The 12,702-nt window shown below is 52.1% G+C and overlaps 1 protein-coding gene across 1 annotated transcript in view; it reads left to right on the top strand.

Annotated features, from left to right (window-relative positions):
• The window catches only part of ASTL (astacin like metalloendopeptidase), a 24,000-nt gene extending 15,602 nt beyond the window's left edge, over positions 1-8,398 (top strand). Inside the window, exon 9 of the mRNA XM_006166550.1 lies at positions 6,928-8,398. Within this exon, the coding sequence (XP_006166612.1) occupies positions 6,928-7,319 (392 nt within the window). The 3' untranslated portion in view covers positions 7,320-8,398. The remainder of the gene's footprint in view (positions 1-6,927) is intronic.
• Positions 8,399-12,702: the final 4,304 nt, after the last annotated feature.

The raw sequence follows: 12,702 nt of genomic DNA, 5'->3' as shown, positions 1-12,702 counted from the left end.
GTTTTCCCCCCCCCCCACTGTTGTCCTATCTATTCCACATTGTAGAGGTCTTAGTTATTGCAGTATGACAAGAAAAATTAAGTCAGGATTGGAAAGCAATTCAGATATCACTAATCATTAACACTTATCTCCCCCCCTTTGTCCCTCTCTGGTCAAATTTAATAATAATAATAATAATAATAATAATAATAATAAAGCTAAATAAAATAATTCTTTAAAAAAGGCAAAATCTATAAACAAATTAGAACTAATAAAAACTTAAGGTAGATATAGGGACCAGTAGATGGTGGAATGGTTATGTTGCTGGACTCGCATGTAGTCAACCACAGTTTGAGTCCCAGACCTGGTAGCTTAAACTCATGCTGGGCATGTGTGCGTGCGTGCCCAAAATCTGGAGAAGAGAATAGAGAAGAGGTTGCAGTGTCGCTAGCCCCTGTGGGCGGTGATTTCTTGCTTTCTGTCTCTCTCTTTTCAGAGAGCACACATGCCCTATAACAAAAATCTCTCTAATAAAAAAAGATACAATCAGCTTATGAAAATCAATTACATTTCTATACACCCACAGCAAACATAATTAAAAGAAAAGTTTCCAAGGAATAAATCTGACAGAGCTATATAACATCTTCGTGGGTTAAAAAATAACCTTTACTAAGATATTAAAGAATACCAAGTAGACATAGAGAAGCATGTATCATAGCCATTGGCAGGAAGACGGTGTTATAAAAATTTGATTCTTCCCAAGTTGATTAATAGATTTAATAAATTCTCATCCAAAATCTCAATAAATTTTGACTTTGGCAGGTGAATCTAAAATCTGTATGGAAATCTGAGAGGCCAGTAACAGCCAAGACACTCCTAAAGAAAAATAGATTTGTCCTAGTAGATGTTAAGGCATATAGCTTATTAAATATCTATATAAATGTATAGGTTATAAAATGTATACATGTATAAAATGTACATCTCCATATGAATGTATAACGTTGGCACAAGGGTAGACAATTACCCACTTGAACAAAGTAGAGTTTAGAAATGGGTTTTGTCTTTGCAAGAGCTGGGACCTTGCTCAAGGGGCATTAAGGACCACTAGGGAAACGACAGACTAGTCATCAAATGGTTGGCAACTGGTATCTGTTTTTAAAAATTCTAAGTAATATTTGCAAAAAAAGCCAAATGTGTAAAAGTGTTACGTATAAATGGAAAAACTTTAAATTTTTAGAAGAAAACATAGTAGGATGCCTTTATAACCTTCAGAAAGGATTTTTAAAATAAGATGCAGACAATAACCATAAAACTAGAAAGACTCAGACATTCAACAGCATCAACCACAATAACTGTTTATCAAAAGACATCATAAATAAAGTGAAAATACTAGTAATAAGCCCAAAGAGATTCCTTGTAACACATCACTCGTAATACAGAATAGAAAGATGATTCACCAAAGAGAAAAGACGTCTCAGAAGAAGCCAAATGGGAAATGAACACGAAAGATGCTCAACTCACTAACAATTGAAGAAATGCAAATAAAGACTGCCACACCCTCTTTTATCCAGTAAATTGATGGAAATTTAAAATTTTGATAATACGAAATACTGCTAAGGGTATGGCGCAAGGAATGGTCACAACTGTACTTTCTTTCCATTAAGAATTATTTAACTTTTTTTTTTTTTTTTTGAGAGTTTTTTTGCTATAGGCATAGGGCACGTGTGCTCACCAGAAAGACAGAGACAGACAGGAAGCGAGAAATCACCCCCCAGGGGGGATGGCCATGCCGCAATCCCTTCTTCTCCATTCTCCTCTTGATCTTGGGCATGCACGCACATGCACCCAGTGTGAGTTTAAGTCACCTGGTCTGGGACTTGAACCGCAGTAGACTATATGGCAGTCCAGCAACATAGCCATTATGCCAACCGCTGGTTTCAACTTTATTTTTTTAATTTGACCAGAGAGGAACAAAGCAAGAACGAGAACGAGAGAGAAAGTGAGAAAGCAAGCCACCAGGTCTGGGACTTGAACTGTGGTCGGCCATGTGGGAATCCAGCGCCCTTAATCACCACGCCACCTGCTAGCCCCCATACCCTATATTTTGTTTGTTTGTGTTTTTTTTTTTTTTTTTTTGAGAGATTTTTGCAATAGGGCATGTGGGGTCTCTAGAGAAACAGAAAGCGAGAAATCACCCCCCCCAGGGGACAGATACTCTGCAATAACTTCTCCTCCATTCTCCTCTCGGGATCTTGGACACGCACTCACATGCGCCTGGCATGAGTTTTAAGCCACCGGGTCGGGAGCTCAAACCCTGGTTGACTATGTGGGAGTCCAGCGATATAACTGTTCCACCATCTGCTGGGTCCCCAATCATATATACCCTATCAATAGGAGTATAAATTGGTACAGCCATTTTGGAAAATGATTATTTAACATCCTGTAAAGTTGAGACGTGCACACCCATACCCAGGCTCCACTTCTAGGTCATGAGTACCTGAACACCCCACTTTACCTCCCCCACTTTTGTCCCCCATCGCCAAGTAATCACCTACTTTCTGATTCTGTGGATTTAACTATTTTTAGACAATTTAAAAAAATGAATTATTTATTCATTTAATTTGACCAGAGAGAGACAGAGAGCGAGGCGGCAGTGCTGAGGAGGGGGCGGGGAGGGGGGGGGGGGAGGAATGCAAGAAAGCAAATCATCATCAGGTCTGGGACTTGAACCGTGATTGGTCACGTGGGAGTGTCCATCACCTTTACCACTGCGCCACCTGCTGGCCCGACTTTAGACAGTTTTATAAATGGAATTATACCATGTGGCCTTGTGTGCCTGGCTAATGTTTCCAAGTTCTGTCCACTTTGTAGTACGGCAATACTTCATTCCTTTTGGTTGCTCAATAGCATTTCCCTGGATGGATACGTTATTTATTCATTTGTCCGTAGAAAGGCGTTTGGGTCGTTTCTACTTTTCTGTTACTATGAACATTTGTTTGCAAGACTTGATGTCAACAATGTCTCTCTTGGATATATATCCAGGAGTAGAACTGTTAGGTCCTATGGTAACTTCATATTTAACTGCTAAAGTATCTTCCAGAAAAATAGCTATGTCATTTTTCATTCCACCGGCAGCGAACGAGGGCTCCAGCTTCTCCACATCCTTGCCAGCACTTGTTATGAATCACTTGGGCCATACCCATTAGTAGGAGTGAAGTGGTGCCTCACTTCTTTTTAATTTGCATTTCCCTCATGACTAATGAATATCTTTTATATGCTTATTGGCCATCTGTACCTTTCAGGGGAAATGTCTCTTTCAATCCCTAGCCCATTTTTCACCTGGATTGTGTCTTGCTGAATTGTAGGAGTTCTTTTTACAGTTCATTCTCGGGGCCGCAGGTGGTGTGGTGGTTAAGGGTGCTGGACTCCCATGTGCCTGACTGTAGTTCGAGTCCTGGACCTGGCTTGCTTTCTCACTTTCCCTCCCTCTCACTCTGTTCCTCTCTGGTCAAATTAAAACAAAGTTAAATAAAATAATTATATAAAAAAAAACACAGTAATTCCCAACATGTGATGGCGTTATATCTTGATAAACCCATCCTGTGTGAAAATACCATTAACTTAGGTATAGTAAATACATTTTCAACTTACTGAACGCCATAGCTTAGCCCAGGCGTGGTGGGGGGGGGGGGGGAGGAATGCAAGAAAGCAAATCATCATCAGGTCTGGGACTTGAACCGTGATTGGTCACGTGGGAGTGTCCATCACCTTTACCACTGCGCCACCTGCTGGCCCGACTTTAGACAGTTTTATAAATGGAATTATACCATGTGGCCTTGTGTGCCTGGCTAATGTTTCCAAGTTCTGTCCACTTTGTAGTACGGCAATACTTCATTCCTTTTGGTTGCTCAATAGCATTTCCCTGGATGGATACGTTATTTATTCATTTGTCCGTAGAAAGGCGTTTGGGTCGTTTCTACTTTTCTGTTACTATGAACATTTGTTTGCAAGACTTGATGTCAACAATGTCTCTCTTGGATATATATCCAGGAGTAGAACTGTTAGGTCCTATGGTAACTTCATATTTAACTGCTAAAGTATCTTCCAGAAAAATAGCTATGTCATTTTTCATTCCACCGGCAGCGAACGAGGGCTCCAGCTTCTCCACATCCTTGCCAGCACTTGTTATGAATCACTTGGGCCATACCCATTAGTAGGAGTGAAGTGGTGCCTCACTTCTTTTTAATTTGCATTTCCCTCATGACTAATGAATATCTTTTATATGCTTATTGGCCATCTGTACCTTTCAGGGGAAATGTCTCTTTCAATCCCTAGCCCATTTTTCACCTGGATTGTGTCTTGCTGAATTGTAGGAGTTCTTTTTACAGTTCATTCTCGGGGCCGCAGGTGGTGTGGTGGTTAAGGGTGCTGGACTCCCATGTGCCTGACTGTAGTTCGAGTCCTGGACCTGGCTTGCTTTCTCACTTTCCCTCCCTCTCACTCTGTTCCTCTCTGGTCAAATTAAAACAAAGTTAAATAAAATAATTATATAAAAAAAAACACAGTAATTCCCAACATGTGATGGCGTTATATCTTGATAAACCCATCCTGTGTGAAAATACCATTAACTTAGGTATAGTAAATACATTTTCAACTTACTGAACGCCATAGCTTAGCCCAGGCTACCTGAGACATGCTCAGGACACTTACATTAGCTTACGGTAGGAAAGTCATCTAACAAAACCTACTTTATAGAAAGGCTATTATAAACAATTCTTGATTGATTCAAAATTCAAAGTTAATTTCTACTAAATATGTGTCATTTTCATACCATCATAAAGGTAAACAAAAATTCTCAATTGAACCACTGTAAGTCGGGAACTGCCTATATATTCCAGTTATGTCCCTTACCAGGTATAGCATTTGGAAAAATTTCCCGACATTTTTTCTTTTGTCACTTTGTGCTGATGTCTAAGAAAGCTTTGCTTAACCCAAGGTCATGAGTATTTACTCCTATATTTTCTTCTAAGATCTTTGTAGTTCTAGATGTTATACTTGGATGTATGATCCATTTGGGGTTAACTCTTGTGTATGGTATAGGGATTAAGAGTGGGGGTCCATCTTCATTCTTTATGTACTGGGTTGTCGGAAAAGTCCTGACACATCTTTGCATAGAAAAACTTTTCATAACTTTTCTGAGAACCCACTAGCTACTCAGTTGTTCCAGCATCGCTTGTTAAAGACTATTCTTCCCTCTATGTACGAATCTTTTACTATAAGAAAGACATTTCTCTAGCAAAACCCCTAAAGAATAGCAGACGGTCAGTGAGAGCTCTGTGGGTAATTCTTTGGAGGTGTGACTGTGTGAGGAACAGCACTGGGAGGTGGCTGGAAGGGGCTGTGGTCAAGGGAAGGTCTGTGTGGAATGGCGGACGTGGGAGGAGTGTGTTTGGACCCTGAAGCAACGCCTCCCTGGGGGAGGAAGGGCAGGCACAGCAGGGAGAAGGAACATCCAGGCTGTTTGGAGGGGCTGCCTGGGCAGGAGCTGAGGGACTTCCCCTCACAGGAAGGAAGAGGACAGGAATAGAGCTGAGTGTGCAGATATTTGTTTGTTTGTTTCCTTTAAAAAGGTTTTTGCCTTAGGAGATGTGAACTGTGGGGGGCAAGGGAGGAGAGTGAGAAATCACCCTCCAGGGGGATGGCCAAGCCACAATCCCTTCTCTTCCTTTCTCCTCCTGGGATCTTGGACGTGTGTGCACACGCACATGCACCTGGCGTGATTTTTCAAGCCACTGGGCCCAGCCCTGGAACCGCAGTCGGTCATGTGCGAGTCCAGCCTCCCTGACCGCTGTGCCACCCGCTGGCCTGAGCAGGAGGATCTTGGTGTGAGGACAGGGTCTGGATCCCATAAGGAATGCGTGGGGGCTGCCGGCTGAGAGGTGGTGTGAACGCAAGGGAATGAGGGAGGAGGTGTGAAGCTACCCGTACAGCAGAGAAGACCTGGTGGAGGAGGCACGTGGCAGCAATGGCGAGCGGAGGCTGCCGGGCTTGGATGCTCAGATCTCCAGGGCTGCTTTTTGTCGTGGGTGTGACCGGAAGGAAGGTGACCGAGGTTGTGTTCTAGGCAGTGATCAGTGATGGCAATGAGGGCCGAGGAGCCCCAGCCTGGTCAGGAGCGTGACCTGGAGGTGAGGAAGCTGAGGAGCAAGGGCTGAGAGGGGTGTAAGTCATGACTTCAGAGAGTGAGCCATAAGTGGAGGAGGCTGCGGGACGGAGCAGGTCCGCGGTGTGGGCTGTGGGGGCAACAGGACCCGGTGGGGACACGTGTTGTTGGTTGAAGCATGATGGTGCGAATTTGATCAGTGTCAGCTGAGGGAGGCACAAGCTTGTCAGGAAGCGTTAGGGGTGTGTGCAAGAGTGGCAGCACTCAGGGCTGGGCCGGGGCGACCACATAACTTGGCCGGCAGTGGAGTCTTTACAAAGTGGGGGGTGGCAGTCATGGTCTTGGCATGGCAGCAAAGGACAAGGAGGACACGACGCCCATCCTGGTGCAGCGCAGGGGCCCGAGTGCCCCTGGTTGTGTCCTCCTGACGCCCTGGGCTTGGGACGCGGCTGCATGTGTAGGAACAGTGCTCGTGAGGTTCCAGATGTGAGGTCAGAGGGCGTAGGGAAGGTGTGGGCTGCAGTGCTGGGTCAGGTGCGTCACAGCTGGAGTGGGGGGGGGTCATGGAGGGCCCAAGCACCTCTATCTCCTTGTGGTGACCTTAGGGGCCATGCAGGGAGGCAGGGGGACGGCTTGGTGATCCTGGTCGCTGGCGGGAGCATGGTATTTTGGCCTGGAAGGCATCGGGCAGTGGCCTAGCAGGGGCACTATGGCTAGCCTCGATACCCCCATGAACAAAGCTGGAGTCACATGTTGCCTTCTGTGACCCGTGTTTCCTGCTCCAGGGCTCCAGGTCCCCAGCAGGGGCAGGAGCCCCACTCCAGCCCCCAGACCATACCTGCAGCGGCTTCTACAAGGACTGTCGGAGGAGTCCAGGAGTCCCGGCCCCAATGGCTCCAGCCATGTTCCTGCAGGGCCTGGAGAGAGCCCACGTGGGTGGGAGCCCTCGGCCAAGCCACCTCAGGTCCTTGCTGTCTCCCCGAGGTCAAGGCCTGGAGCAGGTGTGCCTGCTGGTGTCCTGGAGCAGTCCCGGCTGGCCCAGCTGTCCTCCGCATCCCCAGCTCCATCTGCAGAAATGGGAGACCAGCCGGCACCCGTCCAGGCCGCTTCAGGGAGCCCAGCTCTGCAAGGAGGCTGTGTCCCTGGAAGTTATCTTAGGGAGATGCCCAGAGAGTGACAGAGTGACTTCTGGCCAGAGGAGCTGAGTTGCCCACCCACTGGCCCCTTTGGACAGGGCCCCTCTCTTCCAACCCCAACCTGGCCACACTCCAAGGCCCAGGTCTCTTCCTCTCCCTTCCCCGTCATGTTCCCCTGAGGGCTCCTAGGGACAGAGGCCCTCCAGGTCTGTCATGCCTGATTCTGCCTGCTCTTGACTTGCCTCAGCTCTGAAGGATGCTGGAAAGGGGAGGTGACATTCTCCAGGGACAGAGCCCAGCCCTGACGGCCCTTCAAAGTCTTCCTGTGGCTGAGACCTCCCCTCAGTATGGACCAATGGTGCTGCCTCTCCCTCAGGGCAGGCCTCGGGGGAGTCCTGTCCTGGGACCCTGGGAACAACCTCCTGTCCCTGGTGTCCTGACGACTGCTCTGCAGCTGTGGCCTCCAGTCCTGCTCTCAGGCTTTGAGAGCCCTGCTTGTTCCCCTGCAGGGCAGGAAGGCTCAGGGCCGGAGGTGACACCAGTCAGCACGGGGTGGGGGTGCCTCCCAGGCTGCACAGCAGGCCTTTGGCAGAGGACTCAAGCTCACCCCGCCCCATCACTGTCTCGAGAGCCTTGTCCCCATAGACACTCAGCCAGAGGAGGCTCTAGAAGGGGAAAGGGCACCCTGCTAGGCACCCTCCACCAAGCCCCACCTCCTCGCCCCAGCTCCTGGCCTTCCTTACCAGGTTCCAGGAAAGAAGACAGTCACTGGGAGGAGCCTCCATCCCCATGCCCCGCTCTGTGGCCTGCTGGAGGTCTAGGAGGCCTGCCTGGTGGGAGGGCAGCGGGAGCACCAGGTGTGGAGCAGCAGGTGTCTGCGGGCCGCAGGAATAGCAGGAATAAAGCCGGGTGAGGTGCTTGCTGCAGTGCTGAGTCAGGCCGGTGGTTTCACACAGACAGCGCCTTAGACGTCCCTGTCCTGAGGGGCCATGGGGGTTATCCCACTTTCTAGAGGAAACAGACTTTGGGGAGCAGCGCAGGGCTGAGGACTGGAGCTCTGAGGTTCCAGGGGCAGCGTGGCCCTTGCCATCTCCCGCGGTGGCCGCTTGCTGTGGCCACGTCAGGGGTATGAGGACAGGTTCTTGGGACTCCGAAGCCTCTCCTAGGTGCATCCTGAGTTTCAGTCTTGAAACAGGGGTTTTCTGAGAATGGGGGCCTGGTCTAGAGCATTAGCTGAGAAGGATCGTGGGGAAACAGTCCTTGCCCCTGGACACGTGGGAGGTGAGACCTGAGTGGGCCTAGGGCAGGGCCTCTAGGTCAGTGACTGTCCCACCAGGGGATGCCCAGGAGCGAGCAGGTGCCTGGAGAGCCCTGGTTATCAGAAGTTGGTCGTGAGGCAGTCACACCGATGGCTCTCCGAGTGGCGGGGCCAGGCCCTGGCACAGGGCTGGGCTCTCAGAGGCTGCCCATCACAAGCCTCCATCAGGACTTGGCTCCTGGTGTCCAAATCTGGGCCCTCCGGGAGATGCGGCTGGCTGAGCCTGGTGGCTCAAGGGGAAGATGGGTCCCTTCTCTCTGGGGTGGTCAGGGACAAAGATGTCACCGTCATGCCCTCCCCTGGAAGCCATCTATCGCTGTGTCACTCCGGAGCCAGGTCTATCTCACAAGCCCTGCCCTGTGCAGTGCACCATGGTCCTGCCCCAGTTCGATCTCGAGCCCCAGCCTGGGTGGAGTGATAGGCATAGAGGCCTGGGGTGTTAACCAGAGGTGGCGGGGTGAGCCACCCCCTAGTCCCCACCCACAAGGTGTGTGGGCTCATTCACCCGACACCTGCAGTGGTGCCTCTCAGGAGCTAGGTGGTCGTGTCACAGGCATGGGGAACAACATGGCGGATAAGGCAGGGTTCTGTTCTCATGAAACTTGGTGGGACGAGGGAGGGACAGGAGATGGCAACTGAGCGGTATTGACGAGCGATGGGGGGTGCATTCATAGAGGCTGTTAGGAAGGGCACCTCTGAGCATGTGGCATTTCTGCTGAGACCGAGTGACCTGAGGAGGCTGCCTGTGAAAACGTCGGGCGTGAGCAGCCAGTGCAAAGGCCCCGAGGCAGGGGAGCAAGGGGCATCGGGCCATTGTAAGTGGAGGGGACGAGCAAGGGGCAGGGCGGGAGGCAGGGCAGGGCAGACACGGACGAGGAGGGTTTTACTGTAAGAACACGGGGCAGCTGCTAGAAACGGAAGTGTTCTAAGGAAGCAGCAGGATCTGATATAAGGCTTAGAAAGTCACTCCAGGGGGCTGGCGGGTGGCGTGGTTGAGGTTCTGGACTTCCACGTGGCTGGCTGTGGTTTGAGTCCCAGACCTGGTGGCTTACTTTCTCACTTGCCTTCTCTCTCTGGTTAAATTTTTTTAAAAGTGCTAATGAATAAAATTAAGTAAAATTTTTCAGTCATTCCAGGGGCCAGCAGGTAGCATGGCGGTTAAGGCACTGGACTCCCACATGGCCAACCAGGGCTAATAAGTTCTGGCGACTTGCTTTCTCACTGGTCAAATTGAACTTACTAGGAACGCTGGGAGATTATGGTGGGGAATTGAAAGCACAGCCAGTCGATGCAGTGAGGGTGTTGCTCCGGAAAAAGCAGCTGCTCGGGCAAGGGCAGGGAGTGGGTGGATGATTTAAGTTTGACCAGGGCTGGGGTTTTGTCAGACGAACTGTGACCGACTTATATTTACCAAGGCATGACTACGGGGTCTGGAAAGTGGGGGAGGCTGGGTTATCCCCTGGCCTGGGGATAAGGATCCCAGGGACCTGAAAGGCCTGGGCTTCTGGGGGAAGCCAGCATGTGCAGTCCAGTGGGGATCAGTCTGGGGGACCCTTGGAGGAAGGAGGGCAATGCTGTGAGCTGCTGAGTCCCGACCCCAGGACAGCCAGGGCCACCCCCTCACCTCTCAGGCCTGGAGAAGAAGCGGCACCAGGCTTTAACTGAGATGGCTCACCTCTCACTAGCCTCTCACAGCCAGGGGAGGGGTGACTGTCTTGCCCTTCCCTGGAAAAGATACTACTGCTGACCTGCCAGGTCAACTTTCTCCCGTGGTCTTGCTTTCCAAGCAAATCCCCCTGGGGCACCTTCACTTGGGCACTCCCTGTCTGAAAATGCACCTGCTGCTGCTGTTCCTCACCATCTGACAACCTGGGGCCAGGTACTGGGGCTGGAGGGAGGTGACACAGCAAGCCATCAGACGCCGTCTTAGCCTGGGGTGCTGAGTGTGAAGGTGGGCTGTGTGCATGGCCCCAAGAAAACCTGAGAACAGGCACCTTCCTCGGCCAGAGCCGGTGGTGACAGGTGAGTGGACCTCGAGGAGTCCGTAGGGGCCAGCCAAGCAGAAGAAAGGGCGAGGGGGCATCTCTGGTAGGGTAAACAGCCCCCGGACAACAGCCTCTTGGGCAGGAGGAAGGCTGGGGTCAGGCGCCATGCCCTGCTGCCCACTCCCACTGCTGCCTGTAGTGCTGCAGGGGGCTCCTGCTCCCTGCTCCTGTTGGTCTGGGACTGACCTTTGCTGGTCTTGGGAGAATGGGGTGACATAGGGGCAGGTCCAGTTTGGGAAGAGCTGCAGGAAGTCCTGCTGCAGCTGGGTGGGCCCTGACTCCTGCAGCTGGCAGCCTGGGGGCTGGGCAGAGACAGAAAGCCCTAGGGGTGTGTTGGGGAGGGGGAAGAGGGGCAGGCATGAGTTATGTAACAGCCCCCACTGCCCGGGAGAGCTGGGGGCACCCACTCTGTGCTCATTTGGAGGTGGGGCTGGGAGGTGGCAGATGGCCACATAGAACCTGGGGCAGCAGCTGAGCCGCGTGGGTGCCGGGATAGCTCCTGCCACTCGTCTGCCAGGTCTGCCAGCCCCTGGACGGTCCCTGGCTGCCCCAAGCTGGGCTGGTGCCTGACTGGCCAACAGAGGGTGCCCAGCAGGGTCTGACCCTCAGGAGACCTAGTGCTGCCCCTGCAGGAATGGCCCTGGTGAGGGGTCACAGTGGGGACTTGTTGGGTAAGGTGGGCATAGGGGCAACCCTGGTCTCTGTTTCTGCAGCGTCCTGGAAGCCTGGCCCTTTAAGGAAAACGGGTCAGAAGGCAAAGACCCATGCTGGTTGTAGTGTCTTGGGAGATGCTTCCTGGGCCCAAGCTGTGTGGGCGGCGGTGGAAAGGTGTCCCCTCTCCATGCCCACTTGGAACTCCAGGGTGCCCGGATTCTGCAGGCCCTGGAGATGGCCCAAGTGGCTGCTTTCCCTCCTCAGTGAAGGGGTTACTGGGGCCTCTCCATCCCTGGTGACCGTGGGTCGAGGCCTTGCCCAGCCCAGTGAGGGGCAAGACTGTATCCGTAAAACCTGAGGCCCAGAGGGGCAGAGGAGGCCGGCTGCTCTGTCCAAACCTACCCTAGGCAGCCTCCACCATCGGGCAGTGGGCATCCACTCCAGCTGGGTAGTCTGGCGGGGTGCAGGGACAGCCCCAGCTGAAGGAGGAAGCTCCACCCCCAGCACGCCCAGTGGCTGGTGGGGACGGGCTCCGGTAAGTCCCATCTGAGCTGGGTGGGGTGAGACATTGTGGGCATTGAGAAATCACGGCCTGCCGCCATGACGGTGGGCAGGTGGGCACAATGGCTCAAGGCAGGGCCTTTGGGGGAGCTGCGTTCAGCCGTGGGATGACATCTGTGCAGAGCTGTGGGCTGTATAGGCGGGGCTGGGCTCTGGGCTGGCATGAGGGGCTCCCAACGCTGTGGGAAAAGTGCCCGTCAGGCCGCCCAGGGTGGCACTGGCTTTAGCGGCTGAAGGGAATGGGCACGGTGTGGTAACTGAGGGAAAGCAAAGGCTCAGCAGCTTTTGAAGGGGGTTAGGAGGCCTCATCTGAAAATTTTTCTTCCTTCAGCTCCTCTTTCCACTGCCACTCCGAGAGTGGCTACGGGGAGCCTGTGGGGAAGAGGGCGAACCTCCGCCCGCGGGGTCCCTACAGAGGCAAACGGAAGCTCCTCTCTTAATGCTGCCCCTAAGACTTGCTTTCCCTTTGCCTGTGCCAAAAAGACCCCACCCGTGACCCCCGAAGGTCTCCCAGCTCTGCGCCAGGAGAATTTCCTCTTCCATTGGTCCAGCGGCTGGAGGTCGCCACGCCCCCTGCTCCTCACCTACCCGGTTTTGCCTTGAGTCTCAGTTGCGGCTGTGATTTGCGTCCAAGCCCGTTTCCTCCTTACCGCCTTTGCCCTTAGTGGAGCATCCTGAGGCAGCTGCAGGAGAAGCAGGAAAGCTGACGCCATTACTCCCAGGTTCTGAGCGCGCGCTTCCCACCGGGGTCGGGCCGCTTTCCTTTTGCGCGTCCCCAGGACGCAGAGGACGCGGGTCTCCAGTGAGCAGCAGAGTATCTCGGCTCGCGGGCGGCAGCAGGGGGCG

This window comes from Tupaia chinensis, unplaced genomic scaffold (genome assembly GCF_000334495.1).
Source record: "Tupaia chinensis unplaced genomic scaffold, TupChi_1.0 Scaffold144276_1, whole genome shotgun sequence".
Taxonomy (NCBI): domain Eukaryota; kingdom Metazoa; phylum Chordata; class Mammalia; order Scandentia; family Tupaiidae; genus Tupaia; species Tupaia belangeri.
Note: the sequence above shows the minus strand (reverse complement) of the source record. Positions and strands in the feature narration are given on the sequence as shown.